General features: G+C 41.5%; 1 protein-coding gene across 4 annotated transcripts in view; it reads right to left on the bottom strand.

Moving 5' to 3' along the window:
- JAM2 (junctional adhesion molecule 2) overlaps nt 1-22,872 on the bottom strand; it is a 50,325-nt gene that overhangs the window by 5,591 nt on the left and 21,862 nt on the right. For 3 of the 4 annotated variants that reach the window (XM_008631654.2, XM_017731667.1, XM_017731666.1), the window contains exons 2-8: nt 11,856-11,921; nt 9,022-9,135; nt 7,331-7,483; nt 5,381-5,586; nt 3,079-3,181; nt 1,532-1,639; nt 553-568 (exon numbers count right to left, since the gene is read on the bottom strand). In XM_008631654.2, the coding sequence (XP_008629876.1) occupies nt 553-568; nt 1,532-1,639; nt 3,079-3,181; nt 5,381-5,586; nt 7,331-7,483; nt 9,022-9,135; nt 11,856-11,921 (766 nt within the window). Of the gene's footprint in view, nt 1-552; nt 569-629; nt 697-1,531; nt 1,640-3,078; nt 3,182-5,380; nt 5,587-7,330; nt 7,484-9,021; nt 9,136-11,855; nt 11,922-22,872 lie in introns of those variants that run through there. The other variant, XM_017731668.1, reaches the window with a different exon arrangement.

Genomic DNA, 22,872 nt, shown 5'->3' with positions numbered 1-22,872 from the left:
TCACCTTCTTTAGCTTGTCTTTTCAAGTCGTCCAGTTACACTTTTTGTCTAGCTCATGGCCAGAACTAAAACAGCTTGAATAACTCTGACTTGCTACTAAGAAATTTGAGCGAAATAAATCCATATCAAAGGAGTAGACCAGGCATTGTCAGAAAGTTTGCACCAGTCATATTTTTACAAAACACTTCCTGAAATAACCTGTAGATATGGATATGAGAGCAGTTCAATTTGGTTCAGATTGTCTTTTGTCTAGTTTGAAGAGGAGACACATGAATACCTATGGCTGAGTTAGAAGTGTAAGCTGTAACTATGTAAAAAGACACATCTCTGCATATTTACCACAGTAATGTAATGATTCACTTTCTGACCAGGACACTGGTTTCTAATAAGGAAAACAGCTGTTGTGTAGGATCAGGTTTATCTCAGTGTCAAGAAAGCTATTGCACAAGAATCATGTTAGAAAGGCTATAAAAATCATTACGGTTACTAAATCATCTGAAATGTAAATGAAGTTTGCAGTGATTTATGTACTACTTGCATCAAGATACTTACTGGGAAGAGCTTTCTTCTGAAAAAGAAAGAAAAAAGAATTAGTACAAGAACAGTTTCCTTAGCTGATTTAAAGTTCTTTGAAATAGTTATTCCTAGAGTATTCAGCTCTTCAGTTTCTAGAAGGAGTTTCTGAACCAATTGTCTCTTTTTGGTCCAGTGAGTTTAAGAAGAAGAAAGATTAGGTTGCTTTCAAGGGTAAATGAAGCTCCAACTCTAACGTGCAGCTCTGTAGCCTCTGATACTTTCAGGCAGCTGACCTTTTCAGACCCTGATGTTTGGCATTCATTGTTGCTGTGCTCAACCCTACAGGTACCGATGTAAAGGCTACAGAGAGGGTTGCTGGGTGTCAAGCTTTTTGCAGTAATCCCTAAAAGCAAACATTTTCCATGACCCAGAGGAGAAGACAGTTAATTTAGTTTCCCTTTCATCAGACCTCAGCTGGTCAGGTGTTGTAGACTAAAACTGGCGTATTTTTATGTTGCCTTTCTTAGGCATTCCTTATCAAAACTAGGGTGGAAAGGTTCCAGGAACCAGGGTCTGGCTCGTTGCTTTCTCGAGGTGGTTGTTTGGTAGCCTTAAGCAACTGCACAAACATCTCCATGTCATTTTCAAAGCACCTTTTGCAGTAGATGTTAGCAGAATAAAAATGTCTGCACAAAACGCTGCTATTTTAATGCTCTCCAGCTTTAGTACCACAGAGTTAGAACCTTCATGGAAAAGAGGACATGTCATCAGAATTATAAAATTATGGAGTGGTTTGGGTTGGAAGGGACCTTAAAGATCATCTAGTTCCAACTCCCTGTGTAAGCAGGGACACCTTCCACTAGATCAGGTTGTTCAGGACTCCCTCCAACCTGTCCTTGAACACTTCCAGGGACGGGGCATCTACAGCTTCTCTAGGCAAGAGTGTGTGTCATGGAAACTCTGCTAAACACAGACAGTTTTTGACACAAGGAAGGAGTGATTTTATTCTACTTACTTGCAAAGTAGCCCTTTTTTTGGGCATAGAATACTCCAAGGCCACACAGTACCATCACCAGAGCCACAAATACTACAGCCGCAATGATACCACTTACGTTAAGGTCATCTGTAATTATAAAACAGAAGTCAAATGTTCTAAATTGTAAAAATTTCCACTGGCTGGACTTTTCCCTAATTACCACAGACATCTTTTGTATCTATAGGTGGTCTTTGGCCCAAGATGCGTAAGTTAATTAGTAATACTTAGATGTATTTAATCAGTAAAAAAGCACTACTGCGTCACAGCCACTTTAACAGAAGTGCTTGGTACATATCAACTGCTTAGTTTGGGTCAAAAGTAAGGAAAGAGTAAGAAGGATCAAGGGATACATACTCCTCATCATATCTACCCCAGGTAAGTATTACCCAAGTCATATCTCTCTGAGGGAAAATACCTTGAAATCTTTATAAGTCTTAAAGCAAGTTTTTTCATATAGTTAATTTGCTTAACACAACTGAAACAGCTGATGACGGTTGGGTTCCGCTTCTAAAGAACTCTTCAAATGAGTTGTTTAAAACAGAATTACTTTTAGTTTTTAAATAACAAGGCTTTTAAAATACAACACAATAAAGCAGAGTTGCCTGAAGTTAAACTCTACACCAGGCTACTGAAACATCCATTTTTATTTTGAAGGTGATGGCTTGAGTTCAACCATGACAAAGACCATGCCCATATCCTCATATAATCACTAAGAGCTTCAGACAATCATCCATTTTAGGAAAACCAAAAACATCAACAAGCAGAAACATTTTCATAGGTTTTTGTTATGTTTCCAATTACTTATTTGGATTCCAACTTTAGGCATATGTTAAGATATGGTTGAGATTTTTACCCCAAAACATATCAATTTTTGTACAATTTAGGCTGATAGTAATTTAGGACTCAGTGTGTATTTTCACAGAGCGCTTCTATCTCAGTAGCTTGAGGAACAATTGCTCATAATCCACCAGGAATGCATTAAAAGCCATGACACTGATTTTCAGCTAAGTTCCAAGAAAGCACCATATGAAACTTTGCAGTTCCATGTACTGCTTTACAGAACACTTGGACAGGATCTTCTCTGCAGTAATTATTAGGATTTGTTACCATTTGCTTTTCTATAATATCTCCAAGAACCAGCTGTATATTTTGCAAAAACCTTCATGCATTTTGGGATATTACAGACTGTTCCAATTAAGTTCTCCCATGAAAGAATCCCAAAAGGGAGGCTTTATATAAAGGAAACACCCCAGTGGACTGGCACACTCTTCCTGTAAGCCTTCCACAAAAAAAGCATTTGGAAATATTAATGTTCTCATATGGCTGATGCTTTTCTGTGAAGTTAGTGTTTGGCAATCTAAAAGCTAATTACTGTGATAAGGAACTTTTTATTTCTCCTCCCCCCAAATGCCATAGCCAAATAAAAAGATTTAATTCAATCTGGTCTTAGCTTCTCAGTTGCACCATGCAATTACATAAATCCTACTGCAAGACTATTTTCCACCCTTATTTTCTTTAACACATACCAACTTGCATTCGCTTCACTGAGCATTTCTGAGATAATCCAATCCCATTGGAGGCTTCACAGAAATACTCTCCAGTGTCATTCTTTGTAACTGTATTAAACAGCTGTTAAGAAAGAGTCCAAAACCATTATCAGAACAGGAAAAAAAATCCTGTAGGATAGAAATTTTGACATGTCAGTGTGTGAATTTGTAGTTTTAAACAAATAAAACCCAAAAAAACCCTGAAGGCAAGTAAGAAATTCTGGTCCATCTCAACCTTGTAACAGCTCTCTAGTCACATTCCCTGGTCCTTCAACTTCTGCTTGTTGCCTAAGAGGTTCCTTTAGATGGACATTTAATTAAGTGGAGTGTATCTACAAGGAAATTCTTTTTCAGTGAATCAGAACTTTCCAATAATATCCACTTTTTTAGATATGCTCTAATTTCAGAATACCTGAAATCAAACAGTTAGTTCATTTTATCAAAACAACAACCCCATTAATTGATCCTTCAAAAAACTTGACACATACTACTTATGATGCATTGTTGGCTGAAATTTTTCAGAAGTAAAGAGTTGTTTGAGTGGTTCTCAACCCTTCAAAAACGCACTTTATGTCTTCTTCCAGCAGAGGAATGCTAAACCACACTATCAAATACTACTACTACTGTAAAAATGAAAATGAGGAAGTGAGACTGTAGCAGGACATCTCCTCCTGCCACAGAAGAGCTTATCTGTTGCTTGTTAGCTGGTGCAATAACTCAGGGCATCTTGCTCTCACATGAGCCTCACATGAGCCTTGGTGAAGTAACTCAGTCAGGACAGTTTGCCTTGTAGTGAATTATTTCATCGCCACGGCATTGATGCTTTCAGCTGACAGTAAACATCTTGCTGTGGAAGCAGATGTGGAAAGACAAGCTGGAATTTCTGACTGACAGACACCTCACTTTACAAATTATAAAAGCTACACTGTATTTTCACAAAGCAGAAATCCTCTGCACATTCCCTGGAAATGTATGGGGTCTTCTCCCCAAAGTCAGGATGCTGCTTTGTGGTTACTCTCTCAGGGGTTGAGTGGAAGGACTCTGTGTACACTACTGGCAACTTGGTGTTAAGTTACATTGACTCCTAATCTGTACTCTTTCTTTTCTAGCTATAATATAGATACCTTAATGTCATGCACTGTTTTATGTAATCTACTAGTAGTTCTTTTGTTTTATACTGTGTAATAAGTAACTGTCTAAGGCCTCTTGTCTGTTACCTTCTGTCTATTCAATAAGTAACTAATTTTATAATACACCTAATTGTCCATTCTTAAGAACCTGTGAGCCAGAGCGATTTAAGTGCAGGTCACCTAAGTAGAGCTACTGCCAAAAATCTAAGCCTAAGGCAGGGCTTGTCTAAAGCTCTCACTTGATCCATAACAAAGAGATGACAGAGACTGACCTCATGTAAATTCCAGTGTTTGTCTCTATTTTTTAAATCATTAGACTTGTTACCTGTTCTTTTTAATGTATGCCATTAATCAATATTTTCAGAAATGATTACTAAGTTTGAATAGTCCACCTGATTTCCATGGTGTGCTGAAGGATCCTCAGAACATCTGAATGCTTAGTCATACTTCAGTTTCCACATCCGATTTTGCACAAGAGTAGGGTAGTCTTAGAACAACTCTTTGCTTCTGAAAAATCTCAGCACTGTAAGTAGCATCAAGTTTTTTCGAAGGATCAGCTAGTGGGGGAAGAATGAGAGAGAGACAGCCAGTTCTGAAGTAAAAAAACCCAACACCACAGCCCACTAAGCAAACTACAACTAAAACAAAGAACCTACTAAGCTTACTTATAGTCCCAACTCATTCCCACTGACTTCACAGGTCCTGGATGGGAACTTATAAATTGCATTGGATTGCAGAGATTCTGTACTGCCCTGAGTGGTGCACTCCCCCTGAAGTGTGTGAAGGTACTATTCCAAATTTTAAGGTTCTGTTACATATAGCTCCGTTTCCATGCCAAGACCTCATGCTTACCTGGCACTAGTTTACCAACTGACAAGGTAAAATTTGTCATGTATTTCTAGATTCTCAGTTACCACTACTGCAGCCTTGCACCTCACCCAATTTGTGTGGATCACTCAGTGTCAGTGGCTTGTCACTGGTTTGAGGCAGAAACTACCTTCTACATTTCTCAGCACATATTTCGGCATGACACTGACCTCCAACAAAGACCTTGTGAGTTTTTGGATTAAGACCCCTGTGCATCATTGCACTGAACAGTAAATTTGGTCTCCTTGATAGCTATCTAAGACAGAGTTGGTTATTATACTTACCAGAGTGCCAGACTTTTTATTCATGGTGTAAGTTATGTTTGCTGCTCTAGCACTGCCTGTTCCTGTCTTCTCCAGCAAGGCAACACCATTCTTGTACCACTGGTACTCAGACGGAGGGGAGCCCTCCGTTTCCTTACAGCTCAGCTGCACGACTGTTCCCGTCATTGCGGAGCTGGGTACGTCACACATTGGAGTAGTCGGAGCAACTGGACAGTGAAATTGCACTTGTTACACATGCACTTTTACATATATACATGTACTGTCCACATGACAACAGGCTGACAGTCATAGTGAGGAGGTGAGCACTTGTGCACATTTGATAACTACCACATCATAGAAATGAGGTGCAGGAGAAGGGTTAGAAGGCAGAATCGTGCTCCTGAGAGCACAGTAAAATGTATGAGTTGCTAAAAATGGAAGAGGTGCTTACTGCCAGCCTCCCCCCACCATATGCTGTGTCATCCTGTCTCCAATCTGTGCACTTTCATCCAACCCCAGAGAGTTCGTTTCACTTTGTTTCTTGTATGGAACCTCTTGTTCACAGAGAGAGATGGGATAACTCAGGGAATCTGTAGTCCAGCAATTGCCTCCTTCCCTGCCCTAGTATTTAAAAACTGAAGGGAGGAAGAGGAAAAAGAGTTTTTGTATTAAAAGGAGTTGACTTTTGAGAAGTGATTGTCAGATTAACTGACTGGCAGTCATCATAAGCACTTTGTAAACCCCAGTCTGATGACCAAAACCAATGGGTTACTACATTCCAGTTTAAATTAAAAACAAACATTCCCCCACAGAGATGCAGGAGAACTGTTTGTTCCTTCTCCTATCAAGATGAACGTCTCTTTTTTGATTTTTAATATGCGAACAGAAAAGAAACGTAATTTTTTATTTTTTGGTACTTAACATTATGTAGAAGACAAATAATGGTGTGAAGGCATCCATGGAACATTAAAAGAACAACTGACACCTTAACAAGTATTGATAGTTTTTTCTTGGTTGATTTTAAGACAAAAAGCAGAAATAAAGAAAACCAAGTGCAACACTAATTCACATTAACTTTCAAAAAGGTTTGTAAACAACACATTTCCCTTTCTCCTTTGGCCCTGAAGATTTCAACTTTAAATTGAGAAGCCACATTTAAAACAGGAAAGCTGTTGAGAAAGTAGAAGAAAAAAGGATTAAGTGGGGTTACCTCGTTGGTGTTAATCAGAAGTTCATGCATTTATCATCCTTTATGAAGAACTTAAGAGACTTTATACACAATTTTAAAAGATCTATTATTTTTAATAGGACAAATATAGAATCTACAAAAGCAAGTATTTTCTTTTGCCCCTTGTAGTGAAAAAGGAAAACTATTGGCCTCTACCACTCATCCAGTGGGACAAATACCTAACCCAATGTGAGAACAATGTGCTCAGTATTCACTTTTCCATCTGTTCCCTAACTGGCTAAGAAGACAAAGACCAACAAAGAACAACTGCCCTCCAGCAGGCACCACCATCTCTCCTGTAAATAAAGTCCACAGATTGCCAGCTGTCTGGCTGTCATTGCACAAAGACTCTCTCCTTCAAAACCAGGAGGAAACTGTAGCATACTGGAATGAACTTCTGCTTATAAATATTTGATAAGTGTTGACAGATGCTGACTTTCCAGTGCCAAACACTGTGATCGTCTTATCCAGATTCTCAGTCACTGAGCAATTTCAGTTTTGAGAACTGAAACTTACTTTTTTGTAACAAAACCCTAGTTATGTCCCTTTCTAATGCAAGCGTGACTTTTGCCAAGCTATTTTGTGATGTTGTAGAATGTTCATGTGCAAGTGTGTTTATAAACCCATCCCGAAGAAGACCCAAAAGCCTAGCAGCCACACACTGTGTGGACAACCCTACCTTCAACACCCCAACACCCCATCATCCAGTTTCTTTGAAGAAGCCTAAGTAATAAAGCTTGTACCCAATACTGTGAGAGTAATAGTAGCCTCTCCCAGGCGTTGTCCTTCTTCACTCTTGGCACTGATTTCACAGCGGTAGGTCCCAGAATCCCTTCTAGTCACATTCCTAATTCGGATTCCTGTATTCAGCATCTCTGCTCGGCCTCGAAGATCACCTTTAGGGAGAACAGTCAGAGAGGTTTTTGCTCTTTGTTTATAGAATCATAGAATGATAGAATGGTTTGGAGTGGAAGGGACCTTAAGATCATCTCATTCCACCCCCACTGCCATGGGCAAGGATACTTTCCACTAGACCAGGTTGTTCCAAGCCCCATCCAACCTAGTGTGGAACACTTCCAGGGATGGGGCAGCCACAGTTCCTCTGGGCAACCTGTGCAAGTGCCTCACCACCCTCACAGGGAAGAATTTCCTGTGTATATTTCCTCTGTAAATCTAACCTAGATTTCCCCTCTTTCAGTCTGAAAGCAAATATCTATGGCTCGTTGGCTTATTCTGAAATCACATACAATTTATTTATGTAATATTTAATACAATAATATAATAATTAAATTATTATAAATTTAATTTACTTAGGTCATATTGTACATTAAACTATTGCTCATTTGTTCAGTGTTAGTTACCTATCAGCAAATAGCAATATGTAATCCCTTTCCCAAGACAGTATGAACCTTCCATTTACTCCAAATAATCACCCTCAATTAAAAAACCTCCATCGGCCATACATTATCCAGTTGGAAGATGGAATGCACTTTTCTGCAGGTATTTCAAGAAAATATGTGTAGCAATAATGAGGTGACTGAAAGACATCACTTTCCACTGGAGACATGGCAATCACTAACTTAATTACCTTAAAGAAAAAGTTGTGAGTGAGACCACAGCAGAGTATTTGACACTTTAACTTGGCAAGAAAAACTTAATGGATTTAGCAAGGTGCCATCAGACTTCTTACAATAAATTTGGGGGTTTTTTTATTCTACAGCTTATTATGAAATTCAAGTTACATGCACACACAGAACCATGAGTTCCAGTGTTTCTCTATATTAAATGTATGCAGAAAAAAACCAAGTTCATCAACAAGGTCAGCACATCTGCAAGTTCTACAAACTAACAAAATTTCTGTGCTTTTATTTCACTTCTCAACCTTCATTTATTGTGTACAGTGTAACAGAGACCCGTATTTTCTTTAACACACAAAGCTAAGTTCTTTTCAGAACATACAAAGAGAAATTCTACTTCTGAAAAGAATACAAATAATTTAAAATATACAGCTGCGTTTATATTTTATGTATATAAAAAATGCTGCATTATTCATATCTAAGCCTCCTGCTTTACAGGAGGCTTCAGAAACCTCTTTTTAGGGTAGGAGTGCAGAGCCTGCAGTAGTTTAGGGGAGTTTACATCTGCATGCAATTTCATTGTTGAAAAATCCCAAGGAATCTGCAGTGCGATTTTTCTTAGTCTTGAGTTTTATTATATTTAACTTCATTAAAAAGGTAACTCATAATCGACGATTTTCTAAAGAAATGCCTTTTTTTCCCCAGAGAAGAATTCTTCTTCTCAAAAAGATAGGTCTTCTATATGAACAGTCAAGAGCCTTCTTCAGTCATTTTCCTGGTGTTGTTCCCCAAGAAAAAGTCAATAGCTACGCTAGAGAATGACATGTTAAGCCATCCATCTGCTTGTAGTACTGTACCTGTAAATTCACTATTGTAGTAGACAAATGAGACTCCTTGAGACTGGATTTTCTTCCACTCTATTCTTAAACTCATCCCTTTTGAAAATTTGTGTTTGCAACTAAGAATAGCCTCTAGAGGGAGGAAAAAAAATAAAGACAAAAGACAAAATTAGAGATTTTAGTATTGTGTTGGTACACATTCAGGCTCCATGAAATTCATGTTCCCCCTTCAAAAGAACTTGTGCAGTCAGCAATGGCCAGATCTACTTCTCAAAGGGATGCTTCTCCAGATTTACACAAACACAGTGGGGAAAAAGAAACCAGTAATTTTCCTATACTTAAGTGGCCTTTGGATCAAACTTCAGATGCTGGGGACTAGATATCCCCATGCTGGATAGGGTTTATTACTTTCCCCATCCAACATGGGAATATCTAGTTCATCAATTACCTTCTTTATTACTACCCTCATTTTAGTTTAAACATTTTTGAGCACCCCTTAAAAAGGGACCCCGACCCTGTTATTAACAATATTTTGTGAATTACCATTCTGAATTCAGTATCACTAGTTTTTATGTTTTAATGTATAACTTAATTGGACTGGAATGGAAAACATTCTAGTAAGATGGCTAAAGAAACAAGCACAATATAGACCTTGCTACCTGTAAGCTACTAATTTTCCAATACAGGCCACAGTATCAAAGAGCAAAAGCCTTTATAGTTTTGGCAAGGCCTGTCTAGCTTTCATGACACAAACATGCACTGCTAAAACATAATCAACCATCATCCCCCTTTACGGTCTCAGCAAATGAGGCTGGAAGGCAATTAAGAGCTACTGACAGATCTACTCACTTGCCCTTCAGAGTCTGATTTCCTAGGTCTGCTCTGAAAAGAAACAAAAAGCCAGGCTGGTAGCCTTGGTGATATCTCACAGGGGGAAAAAATGTCCAGACTTGGAAGAAAAAGAGGCAGGAGGGCATTCCTTGCCAGAAACATGTTACACATGCACTGGCCACTTCAAAAAACATGCTGTGCACTCAGGAAGTCTGAGGTTCCTGACTTCAGGTTGAGTGGATGGGTGGAGGCTTCCTGAGTCTTAAGATTTGCTAGTTTCCTTTCCATTTTGTTTTTGTATCCTTCTAACAAAGAAAGAACATCATTCAAGCTCAGCTTGCTTTTGCTACTGGCCTTGTGACAGTTGGCTGGTCTAATGAGCTGGTGTCTATTAGCTGACACAGAGACAGCTCAGCTGAAGTGTTCTCAGCTGAACAAGTCTCGAATGAGCTGCCCCTTTCTTGCATGCCATGTGTTTTTGTTTCAGAAAAAACCCAAGCACTGATGCCCACCCACTAATCTTATTCGGAGAAAAGGAATAGATGGAAGAAAGGGAGCGTGCACAGAACAGACAACATAATAAAATCCTCCTTAGTTATAGCTCCCCTCTCCCACTTTTTCCTATAGTAATGGAGTCAGGGAGAGGTATTTTCCAGAGCAGGTGTACTTGACTTGCATTAAGGTAGGCCCACAGGATGCTGTGCATCAGCACTGGTACTGCTAGGCCTGCAAAAGACCTCTGGAATTTTGGAGAGATCTGCACAATGTTTAATTTGGATTTATATCTGATCTGGAGGCTATCATTGGTGATAAAATTATAGAATATCTCAAGTTGGAAGGAACCCTAAGGATCAGTGAGCCTGACTTCCTGCTCCTTGCAGAACTACCTAAAACTAAACCATGACTGGGAGTGTCACCTAGATGCTCCTTGAGCTCTGTCAGGTTTGGTGCCATGACCACTTCCCTGGGCAGCCTGTCCCAGTGCCTGACCATCCTCCTCTACAGTAACAGGAATTAGAAGGGAAAAGGAAAATGCTGCACTCAGTGGAATAACTATGTCTATCAGCCCTACCATCCCTTAGTGCTGCTACACATGGAGAACTTGGCTTGGCATCTGGGCTGTGCTAAACTGATTTCATTCAATGTACAAATAACAAAAGAACAAAATGCAAGCCATATACCATATAAAAAGACAGAACCTAATCAAGCTTTAATATTACCTGAAGCGTTTCTCTCTGCTTTTGCCTGCCTTGAGCTCTAAATGTATTCTGTCAAGAGAAGAATACTTAACAGAAGTCCAGATGACAGCTTTAGAGACCATTAAAATATTTATTACCTCCAGAAGCTGAGTAAGGTTTAAAGCTCAGAGAACAGTTTTTTCAATCCCAAATTCCCACCTCTCTCCACTCCAACCAAATTCAAAAAACAAACCCACATAACCCACAAACCTCACACTACACTACACCCCTTTCTCATCTACCTGTCAAACAGGTTTTTTTCTTTGCCTCTGTAAGTTCTCTACCCCATTATTTGAAGTAATTTGCTATTTTATATATGATACATACATATATAATTATGTAAATAGCCATTATAGCTACTGACAAGTAAAAACAGACATTAAATTATTGTTACTTGTAATTAGCTAACTTTTAACTATTCTCCTAGTCCCTCACTTTTCTCTCTTGTAAGATATTTAATATAATGGTATTTCTCCTTTCCATCAGCTCCCATAATTTTGTGCGGAAGGAAACTAGGCAGAAGTTACAGAACTGACAAACAAATCATAGAACCATAGAACAGGTGAGGTTGAAAAGGATCTCTGGGAAGCACCTAGTTCAACCCCACCTTGAGTAAGAGAAAATGGAGACAAGACAAAGATAACACAGAGTCAGTGGAGAGAGCAGGCACAAGACCCCTCAGGAAAGAGGAAGACAACCTCAATACTGGCACAGCCTCTGTATACATAGTTTACATGTATTGTGTATATGTTAAAAATTATCACACCAATGCCCATACCGTACCCTTAAACTCCTCTGCTTTTACGTTTTTGTTATCTGTTTCAATGGAGATTCCAGACACATCAGGATCTGCAAGGGGACAGCAAAAAAAAAAAAAAATTCAGCAATAAACATTGTGATTTCATATGTCCTTCAGCAGTGTCATGGTTTAGCAGCTACAAGCAGTATTTTTGAGACTTTCCCACACTGTACAAGTTAGAAATTGCCTACTAGAAAGAGTACAAACTAAGAGCTAGACCAGGACTGGCCTTGAACAATTAATCTTTTTTCTCCAGGCTCTGGCATCTGTAAAAAATAAGCAATTTTTTTTTACAATCGCATAATGATATTTACATGTAAGAAGTTCTATATAAACAGTAAATGTTTTATACTGCGATAATGTTTCAGTCTGTTTTTAACTGGGAGACGTCTATTAATCCCTAAGTGTATTTTCCATTATATTCTTACTACAAGGCATGCATGTTTGCTGAAAAATACCACTTACAGCTTCTACAGGGTAACAGATATATACAGTAGTTGGCAATTACCTCAAATTCTTGTTGAAATGGGAAAGAAAACATTAATCAAGATTCATCTAGTTTTAACTCAAAGAGAGAAAAAATCCCCACACATTCTTGGATATCTCATTGTCGCATTCCACTGAGGGGGAACTTCAGGGAGTTCTTTTAAAACAGATGATCTAGGATGGAATTAAGCAAAACGAGGCAAGTATTGTATCTGAGAACCATTAACTGGTAGTGAAAAGGATGCTGCCCTACTAAAGAAGAATGGAAAAGACAGAAAAGGAAGAAGGAGAAGGAAAAAGAATGGGGAGAGAAAGAGAAAGGGGGGCAACGGAAAGAAAAAATGGGAGTTACCACCAGAATTTCAGAGTGTGCTGTCAACGTCCAACTGGCAGGTTGTGCATGCATGTTTCCTGGTGGGGGGAACCTGTGCATCTCTCAGAGCAAAAGTGCAGTTCCTGCATCGATGGGAGGCCAGACACGAGGTGAGTGGGCACTTGGGCAGGATGTACAGAACCCTGGACAGGGTCATGGTGGGTTTCGTGGTGACAGGCTAGATCAGTGATGCAGGGTTGGAAACAGGTGGCTCAGGCAGGAACAAGGCAGGCAGGGCTGAAGCAGGTAGGGCATCAGGCAGGAACGCAGGGAGGCAGAACAGGCAACAGCTGGAGCAGGTGAGGGACATGAAGTGGTAGGGCATGACACAGGAGGTGGTCAGCAGGTGTCCAGCCAGTGAGAGGGAGAGCGAGCAAGCGAGGGCTAGCAAGGGCCAGCGAAGGCAAAAACGGGGGCAAAAGAACCAGCTACTCATAGCAAAATGACAAAAAGCTCTGAAGCTTGTGACACAGTTACTTTTACACCCCCTGGCTCCTCCCAAGGTCTGCAATGCTGACAGTAGACCATTGGCCCAGTCCAACATTCCGCTGCAGCCCATCGGTGAAGACCATTTGCCATCTGATTGGAGAACCTCTCTGGAGGTCAGTGTCATTGGTGGTCTCCTACTGACTGCCTGTTACACCTGAGATGTGAGATGGCTAGGTGAAATCTCCCGAGAGACAGGGCTTTCCATCTTCTCCTAGCTGCCTTCTGCAAGTAGCACTTGTGCAGCCCCTCCCCCACACACCTCTGGTAATTTCAAACAATGTTGAGACAGAACTCAAAATTAAATTGGCTCCTCGGCTCCTCACACTCATGTACTGGGAACACTGAAATTCCAGAAAGAACAAGTGAAATAACCACTAGATCTACATCAACCCCCCACCCAGCTATCAGAAGTTGGTCACAGGTATTACGATTACTACATGTCAGGCTAGCAAGTGCTTAACAACAGCTGAACACAGTTCTTTACACAGTTTTTTTACACAGTTGTTTGCACACTATTTTTTTTCCCCAAAAGCATCTCAAGTTCCCTTGGTTTAGGACTAGTTTTGAAGACAGCACAGACACTTCTAATGCAGTCCATTTCCTCCGTCTGCATCAGCCAACTGAACAATTGCTATAGGGGGTACTGACAAGAACTGAGAATCTCTTTGCATCAATGTTTAAAAACTTGACTTGGTTAAAAACAATCTTCTTTTCACTGATAGAAACTAGGTAAATAGCAAGATTAGACTTTCTTAACCACACAAAACCTCCTTCATCCATCTCTAAAGAAATAATTTCCCTTTCCCCTGCTTAATGGGGGAAGAGTTGCACACACTCTAGCAGATGGATATCTAGTCTTGACCTGAAAACACAAACAAATTAACAATATCTTGCTTCATATGGCTTTCTTTTAACAGTTGATTACTTCTGTTGAAGTTAGTGCCTCACTTCTGCCTTGATTTAACCCATTTGGGCTTTCAGCTATGGGTTCTCAGTGATCAAAGTTAACATGCTGTTTTCTTTGTTTGAAGGTATCATCATAGAATCTTAGAAAGGTTTGTGTTGGAAGGGATCTTTAAAGGTCATCTAGTTCAAGCTCCCTGCAATGAGCAGGAACATCTTCAACATGAGTAGGTTGTTCAGAGCCCCATCCAGCCTGACCCTGAATGTTTCCAGGGATGGGGCATCCACTATCTCTTTGGGTAATGTGTGCCATGTTTCACCACCCTCACGGTAAAAACTTTCTTTTTCGTATCTATTCTGAATCAATCCTCTTTTAGTTTAAGCCATTACCCCTTGTCCTAATACACAACAGGCCCTAAAAAGTTTGTCCCCATATTTTTTGTAAGTCCCTTTTAAGTACTGAATGGCTGCAATAAGGTCTTCTCAGAGCCTTCTCTTCACAGGGTGAACAACCCCAACTCTCTCAGACTGTTTTCATAGGAGAGGTGTCACATCCCCATGATCGTTTTGGTGGCCCTCTGGACTTGCTTCAACAGGTCCCTCTCCTTCCTGTGCTGGGACATCACAGCTGGATGCAGCACTGCAGGTGGGGCCTCAGCAGAGCGGAGCAGAGGGGCGGAATCCCCTCCCTGCCCTGCTGCCCATGGGGCTTTGGATGCAGCCCAGCACACAGGGGGTTTCTGGGCTTCCAGGGCACACAGCTGTGGCATGTCCAGCCTCTCATCAACCAGCATCCCCAAGTCCTTCTTGCAGGGCTCCTCTGGATCTGTTCATCCCCCAGCTTGGATTGGTATGAGGGGCTGGCCTGACCCAGGTGCAGCACCTTGAACTCAGTCTTTTTAAACCTCATGACATTCCCCTGGGACACTTCTTGAGCTAGTCCAGGCCCTTCTAAATGACATCCCATCCTTCAAGGGTGGCAACAGCACCACTCAGCTTGGTGTCATCTGCAAATCTGCTGAGGGTGCGTTCAATCCCTTTGTCAATGTCATTAATGAAGACATTAAACAACACTGATCCCATACACCATAGTACCCTATCACAGTTTTCTTCTCAATTAAAGATAATTCCTTATGGTTTAAGTCTGGCACAACAGAGGGAATTCTTCATTCATTCTGCTCCTATGGCTTTTTTCCTCCTTAATTTTCTAGGGTTTTTTTCAGTATCCTTTAAAAATACGAATTGCAGTTGTACTGGTATCTATAACCACTGCCTCTGAGTCATGGAGCAACACTCAGAATTGCTATCTGAGACCCTGGCACTGTAGCAAGAGTTCAGTTATTCATTCACTGTATACTGTGGTGAGTTGACCTTGGGTGGCTGCTGGACACCCACACAGCTGCTCTTTCACTCATCCTCCTCAACATGACCAGGGAGAAAATAAGTAAAAAGCTCATGGGTCAAGAGAAAGAGAGAGAGTTTAGTTAGCAGTTACCATCACAGGCAAAACAGACTCAATTTAGGAAAAAATAATTAAGTTTACTGTGGTTTAAAATAGAATACATGCAGTAGTTGTGGGAATGAGCTCATCTCTGCTGCTCCTTCCTCTGCATTCTCTCCCCTGCTCCAGCATGGGCTGCTCTCTATAGGTCACAGTTACTGACAGGAACCTGTTCCAACATGGATTCTCCATGCTGCTTTCCAGCTGTCTCACGTCCCCTTCCAAATACATGTCCAACAATTCTTGTGTCTAAAAGAACACAGCCTCACACCTGACAGCGTAAAGTGAATTTTCATGTATGCACATTACCAAACGATCCAAATCATGTGTAACTATCCTGTCCGTAATATATTTTATCATCAACTTTGTTACCCCAAAAAGAGTTATACATCAGAACTTTATAATATGAAAATAAATAAGACATGAAGAATTCTAGCAATGACATTTAGGTACTCCTAGCATACTGAAGCAGCAAAAAAATATTTGCACTACAAATAGCACTTGGAAATTTTTTCCACCCCTCCAAGAAAGAAAACTTTCCTACTGAACTTTAAAGAAAAAAAGAAAAAAAATCCTGTTTATAAGCCCCCCTCATACCCTGTTGAAATGAGAGGAGGGAACCATTTCTCCAGCCCTTCCCAAAGCAATTCCTGCAAGTCCATATAGACTCCAGCTCCTTGGTTTTGTTCAGGCTTGGTCTAGAATAGCCTTAAGTCAGTAATTTTCTTTTTAACCTATTAGGTCCCATTTAGATTTATGGGAAAAAAATTACCCCTAACTTTTACCCAAACCCTGTTTCTAGAACAATACTCCTCTTCCCCCCTCTTCCCCCATATTCTAGATGCCAATAGTTATCAAATCACATTTATCTATTGAAATAACATCTTCCTCCATGATGGGGAGGAGCATTTTATTCTGAGACTGACAGCAGCTAACACCTGTTAACATTTCAAAAGAAAGCCTTTCTAGGTCTCCAATATGTGGATAAAACCATTTATAAATTATTGGCACATCAACGTCTTCTGCCTGGACACAAAACAGCTCAAGTACATGCAATTCACCAATGTATTACATTCACTGTTTCATGAGCCTGGAAATTTCTCTCCTTCTCATTAATACAGATGTCATGCAGCTCACTGTCATGATCAAATATTCACAGAATATGAAACCACAAAAGGAAAAACACATTTTATGACTTCTGGAGCAGGACTATGGTATGTACTTTTCACTACGGAAGTCATTACAGAATTACTTTGCAAGCTTTGTATTGGGAGCTTGCAATTGCATGAAGTCTCTATATTTACCCTTACATCAAGGGATTAATAGAATACATGAAGATTCTATTATGCAATACAATTAAGTAGAAAATATGAGAAAGAGGGGGAGAAAGGGAAAGAAGTTCAACATACACACAGCCCTCTTCCTCACACACACAAACCACACATATACATGACCCTTGTCAAGAAGCTGTAGAGTCCAAACAGTAACATAAGGTGGTGCAGGGACAGCTGACAAAATTAAAACCATTATATACTCTGATCAAGCAGAAAGATAGGAAAGGTCCTTAAAGCTAGAGCATATCTTCCTTTAGATGTCCTTCAAGAAGGACCTCTGCCAAATATCCAGAATCCAAGTCTTCAGTTTTGGATTTTAATTCACCATATAAAGAGCAATAGTGAAAAGATGACATATTACTGTACCAGTAAACCTTTTATTCAGGCTGCTTTTTAAAGACCAGGGGGAAAAAAAAAAAAAAAAGCTGCTTTTACATGTCAGTAACTATACTTGTTTAGAACTAAACTCCAAAAACCTACACTTTCCAGTGGATAAACACTCATAGCTGTAAACTGAAACCACTAGCTGGAGGAATCATTAAGGAAAAACATATTAGTCAAATCAAAACAAAGGAAACAGTGTGCCTGGAGGAAATTACATGAGAACAGAATCAAAACAAAGTTATAAGTACAAGAGAAAAAGCAGTCTTGCATTTGTTTTGTCACGTTCTAAACAACAGGTGGTCTAAAGCAAAGCTTAACAAAGGGTTTCTGAGGATACTGTAAGTTTAGGAAGTAAAACATCTCAGGAATAAAGCCAATTCTCTTACTGAAATCCCTTAAAGAGAATAGGAAACTAGGCATCTGTTTGGTGTTAGCATCCTTCAGACGTGACCACTTCAGGGTAAAGCCTCAGTGATACGATTAGGTGCTGATGCAAACTTCTCAACCATGGAACTACCTACCACGAGGCACTCGATACTTGGAGTTTTGCCGCTGTCACATCATTTAAACACATCTGTTTTGGCTCCCTTTTTGCCATACTTCCTAGCAGAAGTAGTCCACAGACTACATTGCCCATTGTAGATATAAAAATGCTGCTAGCAAGGATTTTCTTGCTATTTTCTCAGTCTGTGAGAGACTTTTCTCTCTCACAGAAGAGGGAGTAGAGTATGTAAACAACCAAACACCTGCAACCTTGAAAAGTCTTGTTTATAGTATAGTAGAAAAATATTTTGATAATGGATATTTTAGGATTCTAGCCAATCACCCCCAAGGGGTGGCTGATCCTTGTCCAATTAGACTATGAAGAAAAAAGTCTATAAAAGAGTTTGTAAAATAATTAAATAAATCTTGCTGCACAATTTCTGCCTGCTGGATCTTCTTTCCTCCTCCCTACGGCTGCGGGACACGGTAATATACCCTAGGGCATTTTTTTTTTTTTTTAATAGTCCATAAATGGGGAAGGGGAAGGAAAAGCTGCCTACCTTTGGACAGGATTTGTTATGAATTACCAAAATCCACCCAAACTAGTACCTCCCATTCTTCTTAGTAGTCCAAGATGTATGTGGCTGCTACAACCCAAAGGCTACCAACCCTGCTTAAAGTGGCATCAGCAGGCTGGACCATGTTAACTCTGACAGCTGTTGACAGGCACCCAGGGCTCAGACCCATCACTCTTCCCACCCACACTCCTGTCAGGGTCCGTGTTAAGTAGCCTTCCCCTTCCTTTAGTTCTGCTTGGTGAACACCAACCTCCAGCAGGCATGCTGGAGAGACACTGGGAGTATTCACAGCCTCTGCTGGAGTCTCCTGAGCTACCCAAAAAACCTGGCGATTTAGGCATCAAAACATAACCTGAAATAACTGGAATAAACTCAGCTTCATTGTGTGAAGTCAGCCAAATGTCAGTATGGCCAACCATGTCCTGTGGGCAGCAGGGGAGGGAGGGAATTCTGGTCTCTGCCGTACTCTGGTGAGACTGCACCTGCAGAGCTGCTTTAAGCTCTGGGGTCCCCAGCATGGGAAGGAGATGGACCTTCTGTTGGAGCCAGTCCTGAGGAGGCCACGAAGTTGATCAGAGGGATGGAACACCTCTGCTATGAGGAATGTCTGAGAGAATTAGGATTATTCAGCCTGGAAAAGAGCCTTATTGCAGCCTTTCAGTACCTAAAGGGGCTACAAGACCTGAGGAGGCCACCAAGTTGATCAGAGGGATGGAACACCTCTGCTATGAGGAATGCCTGAGAGAATTAGGATTATTCAGCCTGGAAAAGAGCCTTATTGCAGCCTTTCAGTACCTAAAGGGGCTACAAGACCCCTGGAGAGGGATATTTTACAAGGGTATGGAGTGACAGGACAAGGAGGAGTGCCTCTAAACTGAAAGAGGGCAGGTTTAAATTAGATATTGGGAAGAAATTCTTCCCTGTGAAGGTGGTGAGGCACTGGAACAGGTTGTCCAAGTAAGTTTTGGATGCCCCATCCCTGGAAGTGTTTAAGGCTGGATGAAGCTCTGAGCAACCTAGTCTAGTGGAAGATGTCCCTGCCCATGGCAAAGGGATTTGAACTAGATGAGCTTTAAGGTCTGTTGCAATCCACTCTCAGCAGAGAAGAGCAAAGGGAACTAACTCTCTGTGAATAAAACTGATCAAACACTGAAAGGTTTGAATATACCCAAAGAGTGTGATTAAAACAAAATGAAGTTAGATAATGATACCAAAAAAGTGATATATTTTATTTAATAGTAAAGAGGGAGGAAGAGAGAGAGGGAGGGAGGGAGGCAGGGAATAAGGGAGGAAGGTAGGGAGGGGAGGGACAGGGAGAATGACAGAGATTAAGTAGGAACATATAACCACTTCTTGGGACCCAACAATGTCTCATTGCTTCCCTCCATCTGGTCTTCTTGGTGGTGGGAGTCTCCCGCTGAAAAGTATAGAATCCAATGGATTAATACCCATTTGGGCAGGTGGGAACACACAGGGACCTCCCTGAGGGGGAGGGGCAAGTTTGGCACTGTCCCTTGCAAGACTCTGTATCTGTTGTATCATGTAGTATCACGTGCAGTGCTCTGGTGCAGAGTCTGAGGACCCCTTTGGGGGGGGCCTTTGATGGGCCATGACACCCCCTCTGCTGTCCCATAGAGTGGCCCTGCCCGGGGGGGAAGGCCCCACAGCTGGGCCAGTCTGCCCAGCAGATGATGGCATTCACTGCATCTGGCCAGAGGCTATGCCACACACCCAAAACCTCTCCTCCTCCCCGCTTTGGTGTAGGGATCTGTGTGAGCCTGGCAACAGAAAAACCTGGGGCTGTGGCTTCCACCCCAATGGTGCTGGGCTGGGCCCTGCTGTGGATGCTCTTCCAGATGCTTTGAACAATAGTGTCACTTTTCTTATCTCTATTCCTTGGGTGGTTTAACTCAGCTCAGGGTTTCAATGAGGAGGCCCATCCAGGGTGGGCTTCGGTGGTGCAGCGTCATTATACACCTTTGCTATAATAGGCAAAAGTCCTTCATGAAGACGTTTAAGCCATGAAACATAACATTTTAGTCTCCAACAAGGTCGCATCAATCCAAACCATTCTGTGACCCATTCTGTGATTAAGTAAACAACAGAAACACGGTGTGAAGACCTCAAATTTTGAACAAGAGCTAGAGGAAGTTATCCCACATCGTTGGGGGGAAAAATAGGCAAAAGAAACTCAATTTCAGTCACTCAGTTACCTTAAGTTACAAAATTTCTTGAATCTTAAAGAATAGTAATAGAACAAGATTTACTTTGGTTAGAGGTTACCTGATTCACGAATAAAACCCTTGCATATCTTCAGCCACAGAAAACAAATAAAGGAGAAGTCTGAATGGAGGGTCTGCAGGGGGAACAATAAGCCCATCTAAAGCCAGATGTGAGGAGCGAGTTTAACAACCATGGTGTACTGCATAAAGGATGATAGCCTAAGAAAGAAGGCACATTTTCTGGCTGGACAGATAAAGGGGTCTAAACCACAAAAGGAGCTTGAAGAGCTTCTCAGCCACACCATCACTTATGTGATAGCTGTCAGCAGTCATGTTTTGGAAACTGTATGACTTAAACACAGCAAGTTTTGCTAGCTTTCCCTCCCCTTTTGTTTATACAAACACTCACCTAATTCCTGTCAGATTCCTTTATTCATGGTGAAATGGACTAAGTTTTTGGAGGAAGGAAAGAGTAGGAGCAGAATGATGCAAACAGTTAAATCCAGTATTTGCTTTGGCTTCTCTTTTGGAAGAGCAGCTATTACAAAATTAAAATTCCATCTTTACATCTGAGTATCTGACACACACAAAACTGACCTTCCTCCATCCCCAGCAAAACCAAACGAAATTCCCCAAAAGCATTTTCCCTACTTCTAGCCCAGGCTCAGAACCATACAGAATGGAGTAAATCATAGAATGGTTGGGATTGGAAGTGAGAGGAAAGCAAATATCTTCGCAAACAATTTGATGGGTGAAGGTATGGGTGTTACATCTTTGCAATGGGTCTTAATGTCTCTACTAACTTTGGGCAGCAGGTTGGTTGCAGAGACCAGACAGCTTGGCTCTTGAAAGACATGTGGGTCCGCACAAGCATGAACTTCTGAACTTGGGGGTAAAATAACAGGTTCAAGGGGGGAATAAGTGGTTTGGGAAGGCTGTGCCTTCCCAGTTCCTCTACCAAAAAGAGGTACAAAAAGGACAAAAGGAGGCTGTGCCCTCTGAAACCTTGAGAGAGAAAATCCCGCAGGCGTGTGCCCTGGTGGACTCTCTCCCTTTATTAGAATAGTGTTGAAGGACTCCTCTGTCTCCTTTCTGTATGTAAATCTCTGGCATTTGTGGAATTTTCCTGACAACTGGGGACATCTGGAGATCATCTAGTCCAACCCCCCTGCTATCTCAGTCACCTAGAGCAGATTGCGGAGTCTGGAATATCTCCAGAGAAGGAGACACCACATTCTCTCTGGGCAATCTGTTCTAGTGTTCTATCACCTTCACAGTAAACAAGTTTTTCCTCATTCAGATGGAGCGCCCTGTTTTTCAGTTTGTGCCCACTGTCCTTTGTCTTGTTTCTGAACACCACTGAAAAGAGTCCCATGCGCTTGACACATACCCTTTAAAGATATTTGTATATTTGCATGCATTCACAGAATCCCAGAATGGGTCAGGATGGAAAAGACCACGGTGGATCACCTGGTCCCACCTCCCTGCTCAGGCAGGGTCATCTCAGAGCACATGGCACAGGATTGCATCCAGATAGTTCTGGAACGTCTCCAGAGAGGGAGACTACACACCCTCTCTGGGCAATCTGTTCCAGTGTGCAGTCACTGCACAGGAAAGTTCTTCCTCATGTTCAGGAGAAACTTCCTGTGCATCCATTTCTGCCCCTTGCTTCTTGTCCTACTGCTGGGCACCACTGAGAAGAGCTTGGTCCATTCTCTGACCCCTCCCTGCAAGCAGCAACAGACATGGATGAGGGCCCCTCTCAGTCATCTCTTCTTGAGGGAGCCTCAGCTCCCTCAGCCTTTCCTCATAAGAGCTGCTCCATCCCTTCATCATCTCTGTAACTTGTACTGAAGCCGCTCCAGGAGCTCCATGTCTCTCTTGCCCTGAGACGCCCAAAACTGGACACAGCAGTCCAGATGTGCCTTACCAGGGCTGAATAGTGGGGCAGGATTACCTCCCTTCACCTGCTGGCAATGCTCTTCCTAATACACCCCAGGAACCCATTGACCTTCTGTGAGGAACCAATTTAATTTTTATTTATGCCTCAACATTGTCCAGGATGTATGCTATAAATCCATTTTCTGACAAGGGATGGAAAATTACTGTCGGGGCTGTACATGTGCGGGGAGCCTCAACACGTGCCACGTGCAGGGGGCAGCTCGGACACCTGGGGGGGGCGGAGACCGCTGACATACAGTCTCTAAGGGACAACCCCTTTAGAGAATGGAGGGGAGGTCTGCCTTTG

The sequence above is a fragment of the Corvus brachyrhynchos genome, unplaced genomic scaffold (assembly GCF_000691975.1).
Source record: "Corvus brachyrhynchos isolate BGI_N302 unplaced genomic scaffold, ASM69197v1 scaffold3, whole genome shotgun sequence".
Classification (NCBI taxonomy): Eukaryota; Metazoa; Chordata; class Aves; order Passeriformes; family Corvidae; genus Corvus; species Corvus brachyrhynchos.
This window is presented reverse-complemented; position numbering and strand designations above follow the sequence as displayed.